The 12,161-nt window shown below is 39.2% G+C and overlaps 1 protein-coding gene across 8 annotated transcripts in view; it reads left to right on the top strand.

Annotated features, from left to right (window-relative positions):
- Positions 1 to 12,161, top strand: part of CACNA2D1 (calcium voltage-gated channel auxiliary subunit alpha2delta 1) — a 428,757-nt gene that overhangs the window by 53,374 nt on the left and 363,222 nt on the right. For all 8 annotated transcript variants that reach the window (XM_075081513.1, XM_075081510.1, XM_075081507.1 and 5 more), the window contains exon 2: positions 3,350 to 3,431. In XM_075081513.1, the coding sequence (XP_074937614.1) occupies positions 3,350 to 3,431 (82 nt within the window). The remainder of the gene's footprint in view (positions 1 to 3,349; positions 3,432 to 12,161) is intronic.

The raw sequence follows: 12,161 nt of genomic DNA, 5'->3' as shown, positions 1-12,161 counted from the left end.
GCCCATTTTGAGATAAATCCTCTTTTCATGTCACAACATGGAGGGGGTACCTCTGGAAATGACATATCAGTAAGATTTCCATTGAAGACACTTGGTCAAGCCCTTCTTCCAATACACACTCCTATAGTGTCCCATTAAAAGGATCGATTGTTAGTGAAGGATTTTACTCTACTAATTTATTAGCGGGTTATTCCTAATCAGCTACGAAGTGACTGAATTCTTAACAACTGTTCTAGTACCTATCAGTCCTTTTAAAGTGCCAAAGGGTTGTTCCAGTAAGCAATTTTTACATTCCATTTTACATGTTTTTCTTACAACTTTAACAATGTTCTGCACAATGTTTTTCCTCATGGAGAATCCGGTGACTATTTTATATGGTGGAACTTCTCCTGTCAAGACTTCAGAACTATTTTATTTAGAGGCATTGATTTAACAGGCTTTTAAAGAGTTTTTCAAAGCTTGACCCAAATTACAAAAAATACCTGGCAGCTAAAAAAATTCTTCATGGAAATCTAGATAATCACAACCTGTGTGATGAGGTCTGCTACTGCATTATCGATCTGGCATACATAGTCATTCAATCAATATAGTCTTCCTCCCAAAATTTTGGAATTATAACTCAGCATTCTGCCATCTGGACCAGAAGTGAATCTTCATCAAGTGCACTGAGAAGATTTTAAAGTGTAGACAGTCTTCTGAAAGCTTCTAGTCCCTGGGAACTAGATCAATTAAAATTGCTCAGTGATGGATGAAAGTAATGAAATAATTTCAGTCTAAAACTTTTTAATGACTTTTTTTTTTTCTTTAAATTCAAGGTGTTTCAAGATGTAATTTTTATATGTCTGACACACCTGGAATCCAGTGAGGAAATAATGGAAGTGCTATACAGTCAGAGTGAAATCACTGTTCTTTTTTCCAAAGATTTGGAAGGGAAAAATAAATATAAAACACAATAGAAAATAAAGTATATGACACAATAGATGAGAGTGTCAAACAAGCCAGGCCAGGGGCTGGACGGAGGATGGATCAATAGTATCATGGCTGGAAGCTATGGTTAAAAAGAAACCATGGTTACAACTGGCTGGTTCAATTTCTGCTACAGACTTTTTGTGAAGGAATCAAAGGCACTTTGGGCTAAACCTTCAAAAAATTCTTGTTTACTGTGTCAGAGTATTCTGCCTGTGGGAAAGCGGATTCAAAAAGGATTCATGAGAGACAGTGTATTGATTGGGGAGCAACCCATTGTGGATTGAGAAGAAGGATTTATCTTACAACCGGCCCTTTTGTAAAACTCAGTACCTTCCTGTCTAGGGAGTTCCCACTCCTGTCTGTGCACATGCTATTTTGGGCTTCCAGAAGGTCCTTCATGTTAGATGCCGCAGCCCTAAATCTTTTGTGTTTGGATGAGGAAGGATCCTTTAATAAAAGTAGCCAAGCTGCAACTCCATAATAGAGATTGTGCACTTTTAAGATATTGTTGTGGTTTAGCCCCAGTCGGCAACCGAGCACCACGCAGCCGCTCGCTCACGCCCCCCTGGTGGGATGGGGGAGAGAATCGGAAGAGTAAAAGTGAGAAAACCCATGGGTTGGGTTAAAGACAGTTTAACAGGTAAAGCAAAAGCTGCGCGTGGAAGCAAAGCAAAACAAGGAATGCATTCACTCCTTCCCATTGGCAGGTGGGTGTTCAGCCATCTCCAGGAAAGCAGGGCTCTGTCATGCGTAACGGTTACTTGGGAAGACAAACACCATCACTCTAAACATCCCCCCCTTCCTTCTTCTTCCCCCAGCTTTACATGCTGAGCATGAGGCCATATGGTGTGGGGTATCCCTTGGGTCAGTTGGGGTCAGCTGTCCCGGCTGGGTCCCTTCCCAGTTTCTTCTGCACCCGGCAGAGCATGGGGAGCTGAAAAAGTCCTTGACCAGTGTAAACACTACTTAGCAACAACTAAAATATCTCTGCATTATCACCACTGTTGCCAGCACAAATCCAAAACACAGCCCCGTACTAGCTACTACGAAGAAATTTAACACTATCCCAGCTGAAACCAGGGCAGATATCGATTGTGGTTTAACAAAAAATGTATTAATGATCATGGAAAGGAGTGAAATCTGTCCTCCATGTTCTTGCTTAGTGTTTAAAATTTTACATATTGCAGCAAAAATGGAGTCTCTCTTTTTCCTGTCTTTCCTACTTTCATGAATAATCTACATAGTCATTCCTTGGGTATCAGATTAAGGCTGAGAAATGGCTGGGATAAATATTTGCATCTGTTCTAGGTTTCAGACCAGAAAGCTGTGATAAGGACAGGGATGATATAATAGGTGAGTCGGAGATCAAACTTGCTGGCTAGGCAAGCGACACAACCTCCTTCTAAGCATGGACCTCACTGGAATAAACTTGTACCATGGCTCCTTTCCTGCTGAAAAATATAACATGGCCCACAAACGTAAATACTGTATTGTATCCAATGCTTTTCCAAAGAGTCAGGTTTACTGGGCACAGGCAGCCAAGCACACACAGCAGCAAATCACTGCCTGTTCTCTGGTGAAAAACAGCATCCAGGAGCAGGTGCATGTTGCCAGAACAGCTCGTGCCACCTACGCCCGCTGCTGCCTGTCCTGCTGCTGCTTCCTTGGAGTGTCTGGAGAGGGACTACAGGCCAGGTGATTTATTCTGGTTTGTCCGCTTGCTCTCGGTTGCTGTTTTTCTCTGCTTGTGTTATCTGTTGAGAGACAGACCTCAAGGCCCTCAGGAAAGGCGCTGCTGGGAGTGAGCTGCAGGTCTGACAGGTTGTCCTGGCTGCCAATGTACCAGCTCTGTTGCAGTGATCTTTGCTACACATAGTAATAGATATGATGGCATGCTTGGTTTACAGCTGGCTTAGTGTGGTGGCCACCACAGAAACCTGTATGAGAAGAATCAGGTCATCAATGCTGGGTAGAGGCTCCATTACAAAAAAAAAAAAAAAAAAAAAAGTTAGGTACTTTCGCATTTGGAAGCAGACTTCAGTACCTGTCAACAAGAAGCAGCTACAGTGATATACTTGATCGTAAAGACACTGTTTGTCCTGGAGAGCACCAGGCAAACTGCAGCTGATGAAAAGTAAAAGAAAAAAGCAAGTGGCTTAGATTTGAGTCAGCAAAAGAGAACACATCAGGGTGTAGCTTGAATATTTTGGTCCATTCTAAGCTTATTATATTTTAGCAAAGGTGAGTCTTGTACATTCTGTATGCAATTTTATCAATACATTCAGACTTTTTGCCCTTTTCTTGTGCTATATAATTGTATGCAAGTTCCATTTGCCAGTGATCTGATTTGGTGTCTCTCTTTTCTTTTTGATTTCTCTAGGATAAAATCATGGGTAGATAAGATGCAAGAAGATCTCGTAACATTAGCACGAACTGCAAGTGGAGTGGACCATCTTGCTGAGGTGAGTAAGGAGATGTGCCTTAGACTGCAGTAACTAAAAAGTGAAGTGAATGGTGTGCATCACCTAGGCATTACGATCGCTTCATCCCAACGTAGTGAAAAGATTTGGGGTAATTAAACTCTGCAGTGCTTACTGAGAGAGAAATGAATAACAGACATCCATCAATTCTCTCACTTAATGTTGCAGCACTTGCTCATTGCTAATATTTAATCAGCTGTGCAGTATCAGACATAAGGCTTACCATTGTTGCAACTTTTCCACCTGAAGCAAGCGCTTTTATGTTCTATGTTTGTCAAATATGGTATCCAGGAAGCAACCATTCATGGCAGTGGAAAATTCTGCACTTTATTAACTAGGGAGACTATTTTCTGACACACATTTCCTGAAATGAGGCAGTTTTTGGTTAGAAGAAATGTATATGAGAATAAAATCTACTGTTATTCAACTGTTCCAGTTTAACCCAAAAGGTGTTTTAGGGAAGAATTTACAATTCTTCTGCCACTGAGAAAAAAACTTTTTGTGCTATACTCCATTCAAAGGAGGAGATTGCAGAAAAAATGAAGTTGCAATTCAGAAAATGTCAGGATTACTCTCCCTATACAACTTCGTGTGTATACATCATGATACAGTATGCAACCACATGATCATTTCTCTCTCCCTGTCCCTGCACAAATCTCCTGGCTCCTTCTGTGAATCAATGGATCTCTGGGTTGATGTAGGACTCTATAATGAATGGAAATTTTGCTGTTATGGCAAGAAAAGAAGTTATTTGGTCAGCCAACAAAAGCCCTTGGTGCTGGGGAACTGAACTTAAAGCCATGAGATTTGTTTTTCAGAAATCATAATCTCCCCAAATGATCCATGAAATGAATAGTAGCTGTGTTCCAAAGCCATCAAGAAACGCACAGAAATCACGTGTGAAGTTTCTCAGATTTAACATTTTATATTAATGCATTCCTTTGACCTTAATGACTTTTCACCCAGACATCCGCATGTCTCATGTGAATCCTGTCCCAGAAGGACTTCTTTTTACTGACTGTAAGAGGAGGCTAGATGACTAGCTCAGATGTTCACGTTTACATTGTGGAAGCTTCAGTTTAGATGAGATCCTCACTGTCCTATAAAAGGAAGGACTGTGTCACTGCATGTATATGAGGAACATAAATGAAGATTGCAGAGATTGTTTTAGTTCTGGCCTTTCATTATATTTGAGTGTTTCATGTTGCAACACAACTTAAGGCAGATGCTTTAGATGCACTTTTTAGTCTGAAAAACTCCAAACAAACTGAAAACAAAATCTTGAAATCCTAACTCAAAGCATCAGATTGATACACACTTGGGTTTCCAGCATAGGATCTCAACAACACAGAAATGTCTATCACTTGAGCTTTCTGAAGAACCATAATGTTTACCCAGCATGAAACACTGATGGGCCTGATTGTAGGTGGATTTCACAAGTATCTGGTGACAGAGAACAACGGCGCTTGCGAATCATGTCTCTCTCCAGGTTTTGGTGACGAGTTTCTGCTAAGAGGAGGGAGAGTCCTTTTGCTCATTTGATCTAGGTGTGATCTTTCCTCTTCTGTGCTTGCTGTGTCTCTTTTTCCCCACTGTCTCCTCATTCAGCATCATACCTTTGATCTACCACTGGACTTCCCATTCAATTTCTGCTGTGCTGTGTGGGCTGTCTTTCATCTCTCCTCAACATAGTCGATATCTGTCTCAGTTTCCACCTTTGGTGTCTGGCCAGTCTGCCTTTCTCCCTTACATTTGGCAGTGACAGGTTAGCAGTTGGACTCAATCTTAAGGGTCTTTTCCAACCTTAATGATTCTATGATTCTATGATTGGCCTCTTATCTGTATTTTAGTATATCTCCTCAGCTTTTTCCAGTTCAGCACCTCCCTCTGGACTCTTAGCATTTCCAAAACATTCTGTCCAGGTGTGTGTGGGCAGCCCGTCCCAATACTCCTATTGCATCTCTTCTCTTCCACAGGCATTTTTCTTCCCCCTTCTCACCTTTCCCTCCATCACTAGTTCTCAGTCCCAGACCTGTAGTTTTCTCCTGTATGGTTTTTCAATTTCTTGTCCCCTTCCAGTCTCTTCTCTGCCTATTCTTTGCCTGCCATTTTCCAGTATGTTATCTCCTACTTCCATATCCCAATCTCTTGCCCTTTGTTCTTTGTTCCATTTTCGTTTCCTCTTTCTCCCACTATTTAGACCACAAGGGTATAGAGATCACCTGAGAGACCACAGCAATTCTGAGCTTTAGCTGCAGTGGAGCTGTGACATTCTCTAGGAGTGATGCTTTCTGGGTTTTAGTAGACCCGTGTGTAGGTTCTCAGGGATTTAGCTGATAAAATCTCTGCAGCGACCTGCAGGTGCTTTTCAGGCTAAAATTCCTTAAACACCAAGGAGTAAAAAGTGTATCTTTGAATACGTGTGTTGAGTTTTTAATCTACAGTGCAGGATTTCTAACTTGAGGAGAACAATAAGTTAATGTCTCAACCATTTTGCCTAGCATTTCCATGCAAAGACCACATAGTAAAATAGATAATGAAAAGCCAAGAGATGGACACCGTCGCTCTTTTTTTCCCTGAGGAATACGTTAGTTTATGTAGTTAATATTCAGCAAACTTATAAGCAGCTAAAACATCTTATAATGAGAACTACTGGGCAAATATAATAATATGTAGTGCTACCAGCTATACTTAAAGTATACAACAGTAACATTCACGCTGAAAAAAACTCATTAGTCTCTGATTGCTGTAAGTAAGTTTATTTTTGAAAGCCAGAATTTATAGCACACTTCAAGCAAATAGTAAGTTATCTCAGAGGGTATCCACAAGGTGGTCAATATGTGTTTGCAATCCTACGATCGAAAGCATGAAAGGGGGATGTTTCCATGTAAAATATCACTCTGTATCAAAGCCATTTGTTTGACCTAAATTGCGTGATGTCTTTCTCTAGCCACAAGGTTTCAATTAGCTCTCTTGCCTGCAAGGGTGAATGCAAAGCCCTGCGAGGGGTGAGCCATGCAGTCTCTCCCTCTTTCCTCTTATTTACAGGCTATTGTCACTTTCCCGCTTTTGAATGACATCCTTTTTTTTTCCTGCTTGCTGCCTATTAATGTTTAGTTGGCTCTCTTCTGAAATGAACCACAATCTTGGAAAAATGGACACTACAAGACATTAAAACCAGTATGTCTGAATGCCTGTCACTATTATTCACAGAACTTGCCTTCAGTTACTCAAGCTTTAAAAATACTTGTCAGACTAAATTTTCAGTTTTGTTTCTGACATTACTTCTTCTAACTCCAGAATTGTTTGGACCAAGTCTGTAGTCTTCATGTTTTTGGAAGACTTCTAGAAAGAAATAATTTTTTTTTAATTTTTTTCTGCCCCTCCTCCTTCCAAAAGCAGAATGCTGAATAGAAAAAGAAGGGGCAGAGTGTTCCTATTCTAAAATAGTAGATGTGACTTTCTGTAAACAGCCGTAGTACCAGAGCGTGTAATGCTGGAAAGCTGTACTTTGGTCAGGCAGATTTTTGTAGGTAGGAGAAAAGTCTTTCCTTGTTCTAGGAAAATCAGTTTGGCTGAGTGATAAGAATGTGTAAGAGATTATAACCATTTCACAACCTGGTCAACTTCCCCCTGGACTTAGGGAAAGAAGTCCCACTGATTCAGCTAAAGTTACAATCTGTTTTTGCTTCATACACCTGAGTCTAAGATGATGTCTAAAGAGACCAAAATAGCTCTCAAAGTAGCACAATTACTACATTCTCAACTGGAGTGAATTAATTCTTAAAAAAACAGGGCTTTTTCAATTAGCTGCTGTATCATGCAAGTTTGTGGTGTTTCTATAACTTGTTGAAGATATCTCAGGATTCATCAGTGTTACATGTGTTTGTATGTGCATTGGATGTCTGTGGGTCTTCGTGTTGCAGGAAATTATGTTATACAACGATGTCCTCTGGAGAACTGTGAAATATTTTCTTCTGATCATTGAGAGGCATAGGAGCACTGCATATACTCTCAGTTAATTTGATTTTAGACTGGGAGAGCTTTTGACCAGACAGAATGTAAAACTTAATGTGTAATATGTATTTCCAAAGGAGTAAGAAAAAAATCAAATGTGAAATAACATTAAACTCAAGTGAGGAACTTGTTAGGTAAACAGCAGGCCTGTTGAGATCAGTACCTACATAAAAGTCTGATTTATTCTGCCATGTGGACATATCCAGGGAGAGCATTTTTTGTATTTAAGGTGTTTACATTCAAGATGTACTCAGTTTAATGGAATCATGTTTAAGGAGAGGAGTCTCCTCAGATGAAAATTCCTTCTTCTTTGTTCATTGACAAATTTCTTACAGTGACTTGGAATCACAATCTTGTCCTAGTGACTAACCACTCTTCCTCTTGCTTTTCACATATAATAGAGCCATTGTAAACCTTTGCAACTTTCATTAATCACAATTTTTAGAAATATCTGTATAGCGAGGAAGCACGATAATATACTCATGAATATTCAACCTAGTGTTAAAAAAGATAAAATATTTGGGAACTGATTTAGTGAATCACTTCAATAGTGACTATCTTTTGAAAATATGAATATGTTTATGCCAATGGGCATTTCACACACCTTTTCTCTTATTGGCAATGATGACAGCAATATAATGCCTGTTGGAAGCAAAATTGCAAAAGAAAGCTTGGATGCCATTAAAATAGGACTTCTGCATTGAAGCTAAGCTTATCCACAGTCTTAACCAAGCAAACCAGTATAACTGGAGTAGAAGGAAGACAAAATGGATATGTGTAGGAGATAGAGAGGCAGGCGAGACCTGAGGTTTGTTACGGTGCACAAAGGAAACATGACCTTTAATTTATAGATGCACTTTTACCCAACAACTGGTATTTGTTATAGAGAGAGAATCCTGATCCAACCAAGAACTGAGCTCAGATTTTAATTTTTCCATTTAGAACTTTAACTCCAGGTCGTTATTCCTCTGAATTAGTTGTGTTAAATTAATTTACTACTTTGGTGGTATGAATCAACACGAATAGTAGTAATGTCAAAATGTGAGTTCTGTTATCAGTAAGATCAACTGTGTTTAAAGTGTAGTTCCTCCTTGTGTCCTTCAAGTCTTATTTATACTATCTGGGAATGGTCTCAAAATCGTCTTCCAAAAATAGTTCTAAAGTAGGTTGTTAAATACTGCTTTTTTGGACATTATTAGGAGTTTAGGCAAAATCTGGGAGAACTCCAGCTTGGATTTAATACGGATGTAATATCCTCATTACAGTAATGCAAAGATTGCTTCACCAAGGCAGGAAGTCAGGATTCAAGATGCCAAAATACTCAGCTGGTTGAAAACTGGCACAGCTCCACTGGCTTCAGTGTATTACACTGATTTACATTTGCTAAGAATCATGCCTAACAACATTTAATTTACAATTCAAGCAGGTAAAAAGTACTTTGAAAAAACCAAACAAACATTTTTACAAATGAAACAGAGGTTATAGCTTGATTACTACTTACTGCTGCTGTAGTTGCCCAGCTGAAAAAGGCATTGTTGGGTCCTTTCCATGGTATAACAACTTTTTTCCCCTAGAAGAGCAAAGGGAATGGTTACAAGGTGTTGTATAATACAACAACTTGAGACTTGAAAGCAGGAAGACAGGATACACAGGAAAATCTTTGTTAAGGAGATATAAGATGTCCAATGTGCTTCTTTAAATGTCTCTCAGCAAAGACACAGCTTAGCGTATGCCCTTTGATGTTATAAATATTGTGTTTTTAGATAAAAAACCCCAAGTCATGTAATTGTCCTTTCAACCTAAAAACGTTCATGTAGCTTTGTCTTACTTGTGAACTTACTGTGCTGTCAGGCATTATGAAGCTGCTCTGGTGTGAAGGATATGTGGTTTCTACAGAGCAAATAGACTTTTAGAAAAAAAATAAGAAGGAATAGAGAGCAGCTTAATAGAATTTTAAAATCCATGTAGCAAAATAAATATTGAGGATGTATCTGATCTCACTAGCTTTATTCATCAGTAGGCATTTTGTCTTAGTAAAGACAAAAAACTGCACACAAAGTTCAAAGTTACATTCTATACCTATGAATAGTTACCTCAGCATGCAGAAAAAATAGGTGAAGAGGTACTGAAGTACAGAATTAAGTAAATACATAGTCCCATTTTGATGGAAGCATGCTCAACTTCCATTTTTACAAAGACTTTTCACAGCAAAGTCCCATGACTAAGCTAATTGACAGCTCTTTTAATCTAATAAACTACAACAAGTATGCTTCTGACTTCCAGCTCCTCAAATACCTCTAGGGACCAGAGAGAGGAGGGAGGGATCCCTGCAGTACCCAGAAAGAAAGACCCCAGAGCAGAGAACATGCCTTGTAGCAATGCACGAGCTTGTCTGTTCCGAACTGATTGAAGAGAATTCTCTTTTACATAAACACTGTATTAAAAATGTGGGTCTGTGTTAAGAGCTTTGACGTGACAAGCACACTGGAGCTTCACTATGACTGCTACGGCAAAAAAATGCCATCTTGTGCTGTGTAACCTTTTCATGCAATGGTATAATTGAACGAAACAGCAGATAGAGAGACAGTTCCAAGGAAATCTAGTCTCTGAATCTGTTTCCTTTTTGATACATCGCTGCAAAAACAATCCATGCATGATGTTCATAAGGCATGCTGTTATTATGGTCCCAGGAGCTGTAGAATGAACCCATATAGACTGACTTGGCCTTTAAATGATATTCATACTGAGAGAGAAATACTGTTTCTTCCTCCAAAATGAAAGAGAGCTACATATGGATATTTGATATGTGGCGATGAGTTCCATTCACAGAATGAGTCCACCAGCAGCCGTTAGATCTTTTATTTATTTATTTTATCTCTTGAATGCTGTTTTATAATAATTAGCTCTTCCTTGTTGAACGCTCAGCCAAGGTTCTGCATGAGCACATTTCATCCATTGCTCAGTGTGAGGTCTATGTGCCTAATGCACAGATGGTGCGAGTCTGCTGAAGCACTCACATTGGCAGCAGATTCCCAGTCCATGCTTTTAGCTTTTCAGGTCTTGGATCAGTCTCTAGAGTTTAACTGAGATGAGTGACTTCTAAGAGAGACTGGTCTCTGATTTGAACTGCCCTGGAGCAGGAGAGCTTCCTTCTGCCAGAAGGAACCTTAACCTAGGGGTAATTTTGTGTTGGACTCATAACAGATTTTAGCTAAGATAGTGTTATGTTCTAGAGGCTTTGCAGATAGAGGCAAGCCACTAACTTATTACCTATATAAGCTGTCATATATAACCTGCCTTGTTCTCTTCATTACCTGTATAGTTGTCTGTGAAATGACAGGCTTTAAAAGCTTAATATAAAGTTTGTATCTGTATGAGTCTTCCCTACTGTCATAGGTAGTCTGAAACTGCTGCTTCAAAAGCTGAAGTTCACTATGGCTGATCTCAAAACAGAAAAATATTGTATCCCTTCTTTTCTCCTTTTGTCTTTTTTTGTTGTCCTCAATGGAACAAGAGACTAAACCACTTTTCTTAACATCAAATGAAATAGAGAGGAATTTTAAAACACATAAACCAAATTCATTTATATTTTGAAGACTCGTTTGGAAATGAAAATTTAAAAAACAGCCCACAAGTGTTTTGAAGTTGTTGAAGCACTCTTGTAGCCTCATTGGGTTGCTGGTTTTATATACGCTGAAACTTCCCTGAGTTCAGGGCATTTTTATGAGTGGTGCTTGTAGGTCTATAACTGCAGTTTTCCGTGAAAGTGAACTTTGCTACATTGTTTTTCTAAGGAGCAGAAGGAAAAATATCTGAAAGCAAAGAAGTAATTATTTAATTTTTTTAAATGCCTTCAGTAGTGTGTAGTAAAATAGATAGTTTATCAGTAAGTGAGATTGGTCGAGTGGGCTGTGTGTAAGGCTGGTGCTCTGAAAAGCTTGAATTCTTTCTAAGCATAAATTGGCTATTGTACACTATTTACATTTATGTTTTGCTTCATCCTTAAGACGAAGACACCAGTTTGCTGTCTGAGTCAGGTGTAGCGAAGGAAAGTGAGGTCAGGATTACTTTTAGAATGGAATTATGAAGGGGTTGGTACAGTGAAACATGGGCGTTCTGGTATTCATTGAGAAGTCAGAGTCCATTTACCAAAATTAAAATGATGTATGGGATGGGTTAGACTGGTTAGAGATTCCCAAAATAAAGTAACAGGGTTTTTTTATAATACAGTATTTATAAAGGTATGTCTGACTTGGGGTATACCACTGCCACTGCTATGTTCTATCTGCAACCAAATAGCAGAGCTGCAGGCGTTGAAACTAGAATCCTCCAAACTAAATTCCGTTGAGCTTACACGCTGCTAACCAATGTCAAGACACCAGGAAAATGACATAACTTTTCAAAATGCAGGCTGGGAAATTTGAAGACACATCTGCAAGTGCTCTTTGTAATCCAAATGGAAATTAAGAGATTGTCAAAACACGGGGAGCCTCATTTATTATTTGCAGATGCGACTCTCCCTCTGCTCCCTTAGCAATAAACTGGCATTTTGAAGAGTTCCTTCTTCCAGCAAGCGAAATCAGCTGTAAGTTGCTAAGAATAGGTGGCTGCATTAACAAAGCTTGCTCAGGCTCAGTGGAAGGGGTGGCCTAATATTACCATAGTTTTAATTACTCTTCGATGATCTGGATAATC

Source organism: Phalacrocorax aristotelis, chromosome 1, assembly GCF_949628215.1.
Source record: "Phalacrocorax aristotelis chromosome 1, bGulAri2.1, whole genome shotgun sequence".
In the NCBI taxonomy this organism is placed as follows: Eukaryota; Metazoa; Chordata; class Aves; order Suliformes; family Phalacrocoracidae; genus Phalacrocorax; species Phalacrocorax aristotelis.
This window is presented reverse-complemented; position numbering and strand designations above follow the sequence as displayed.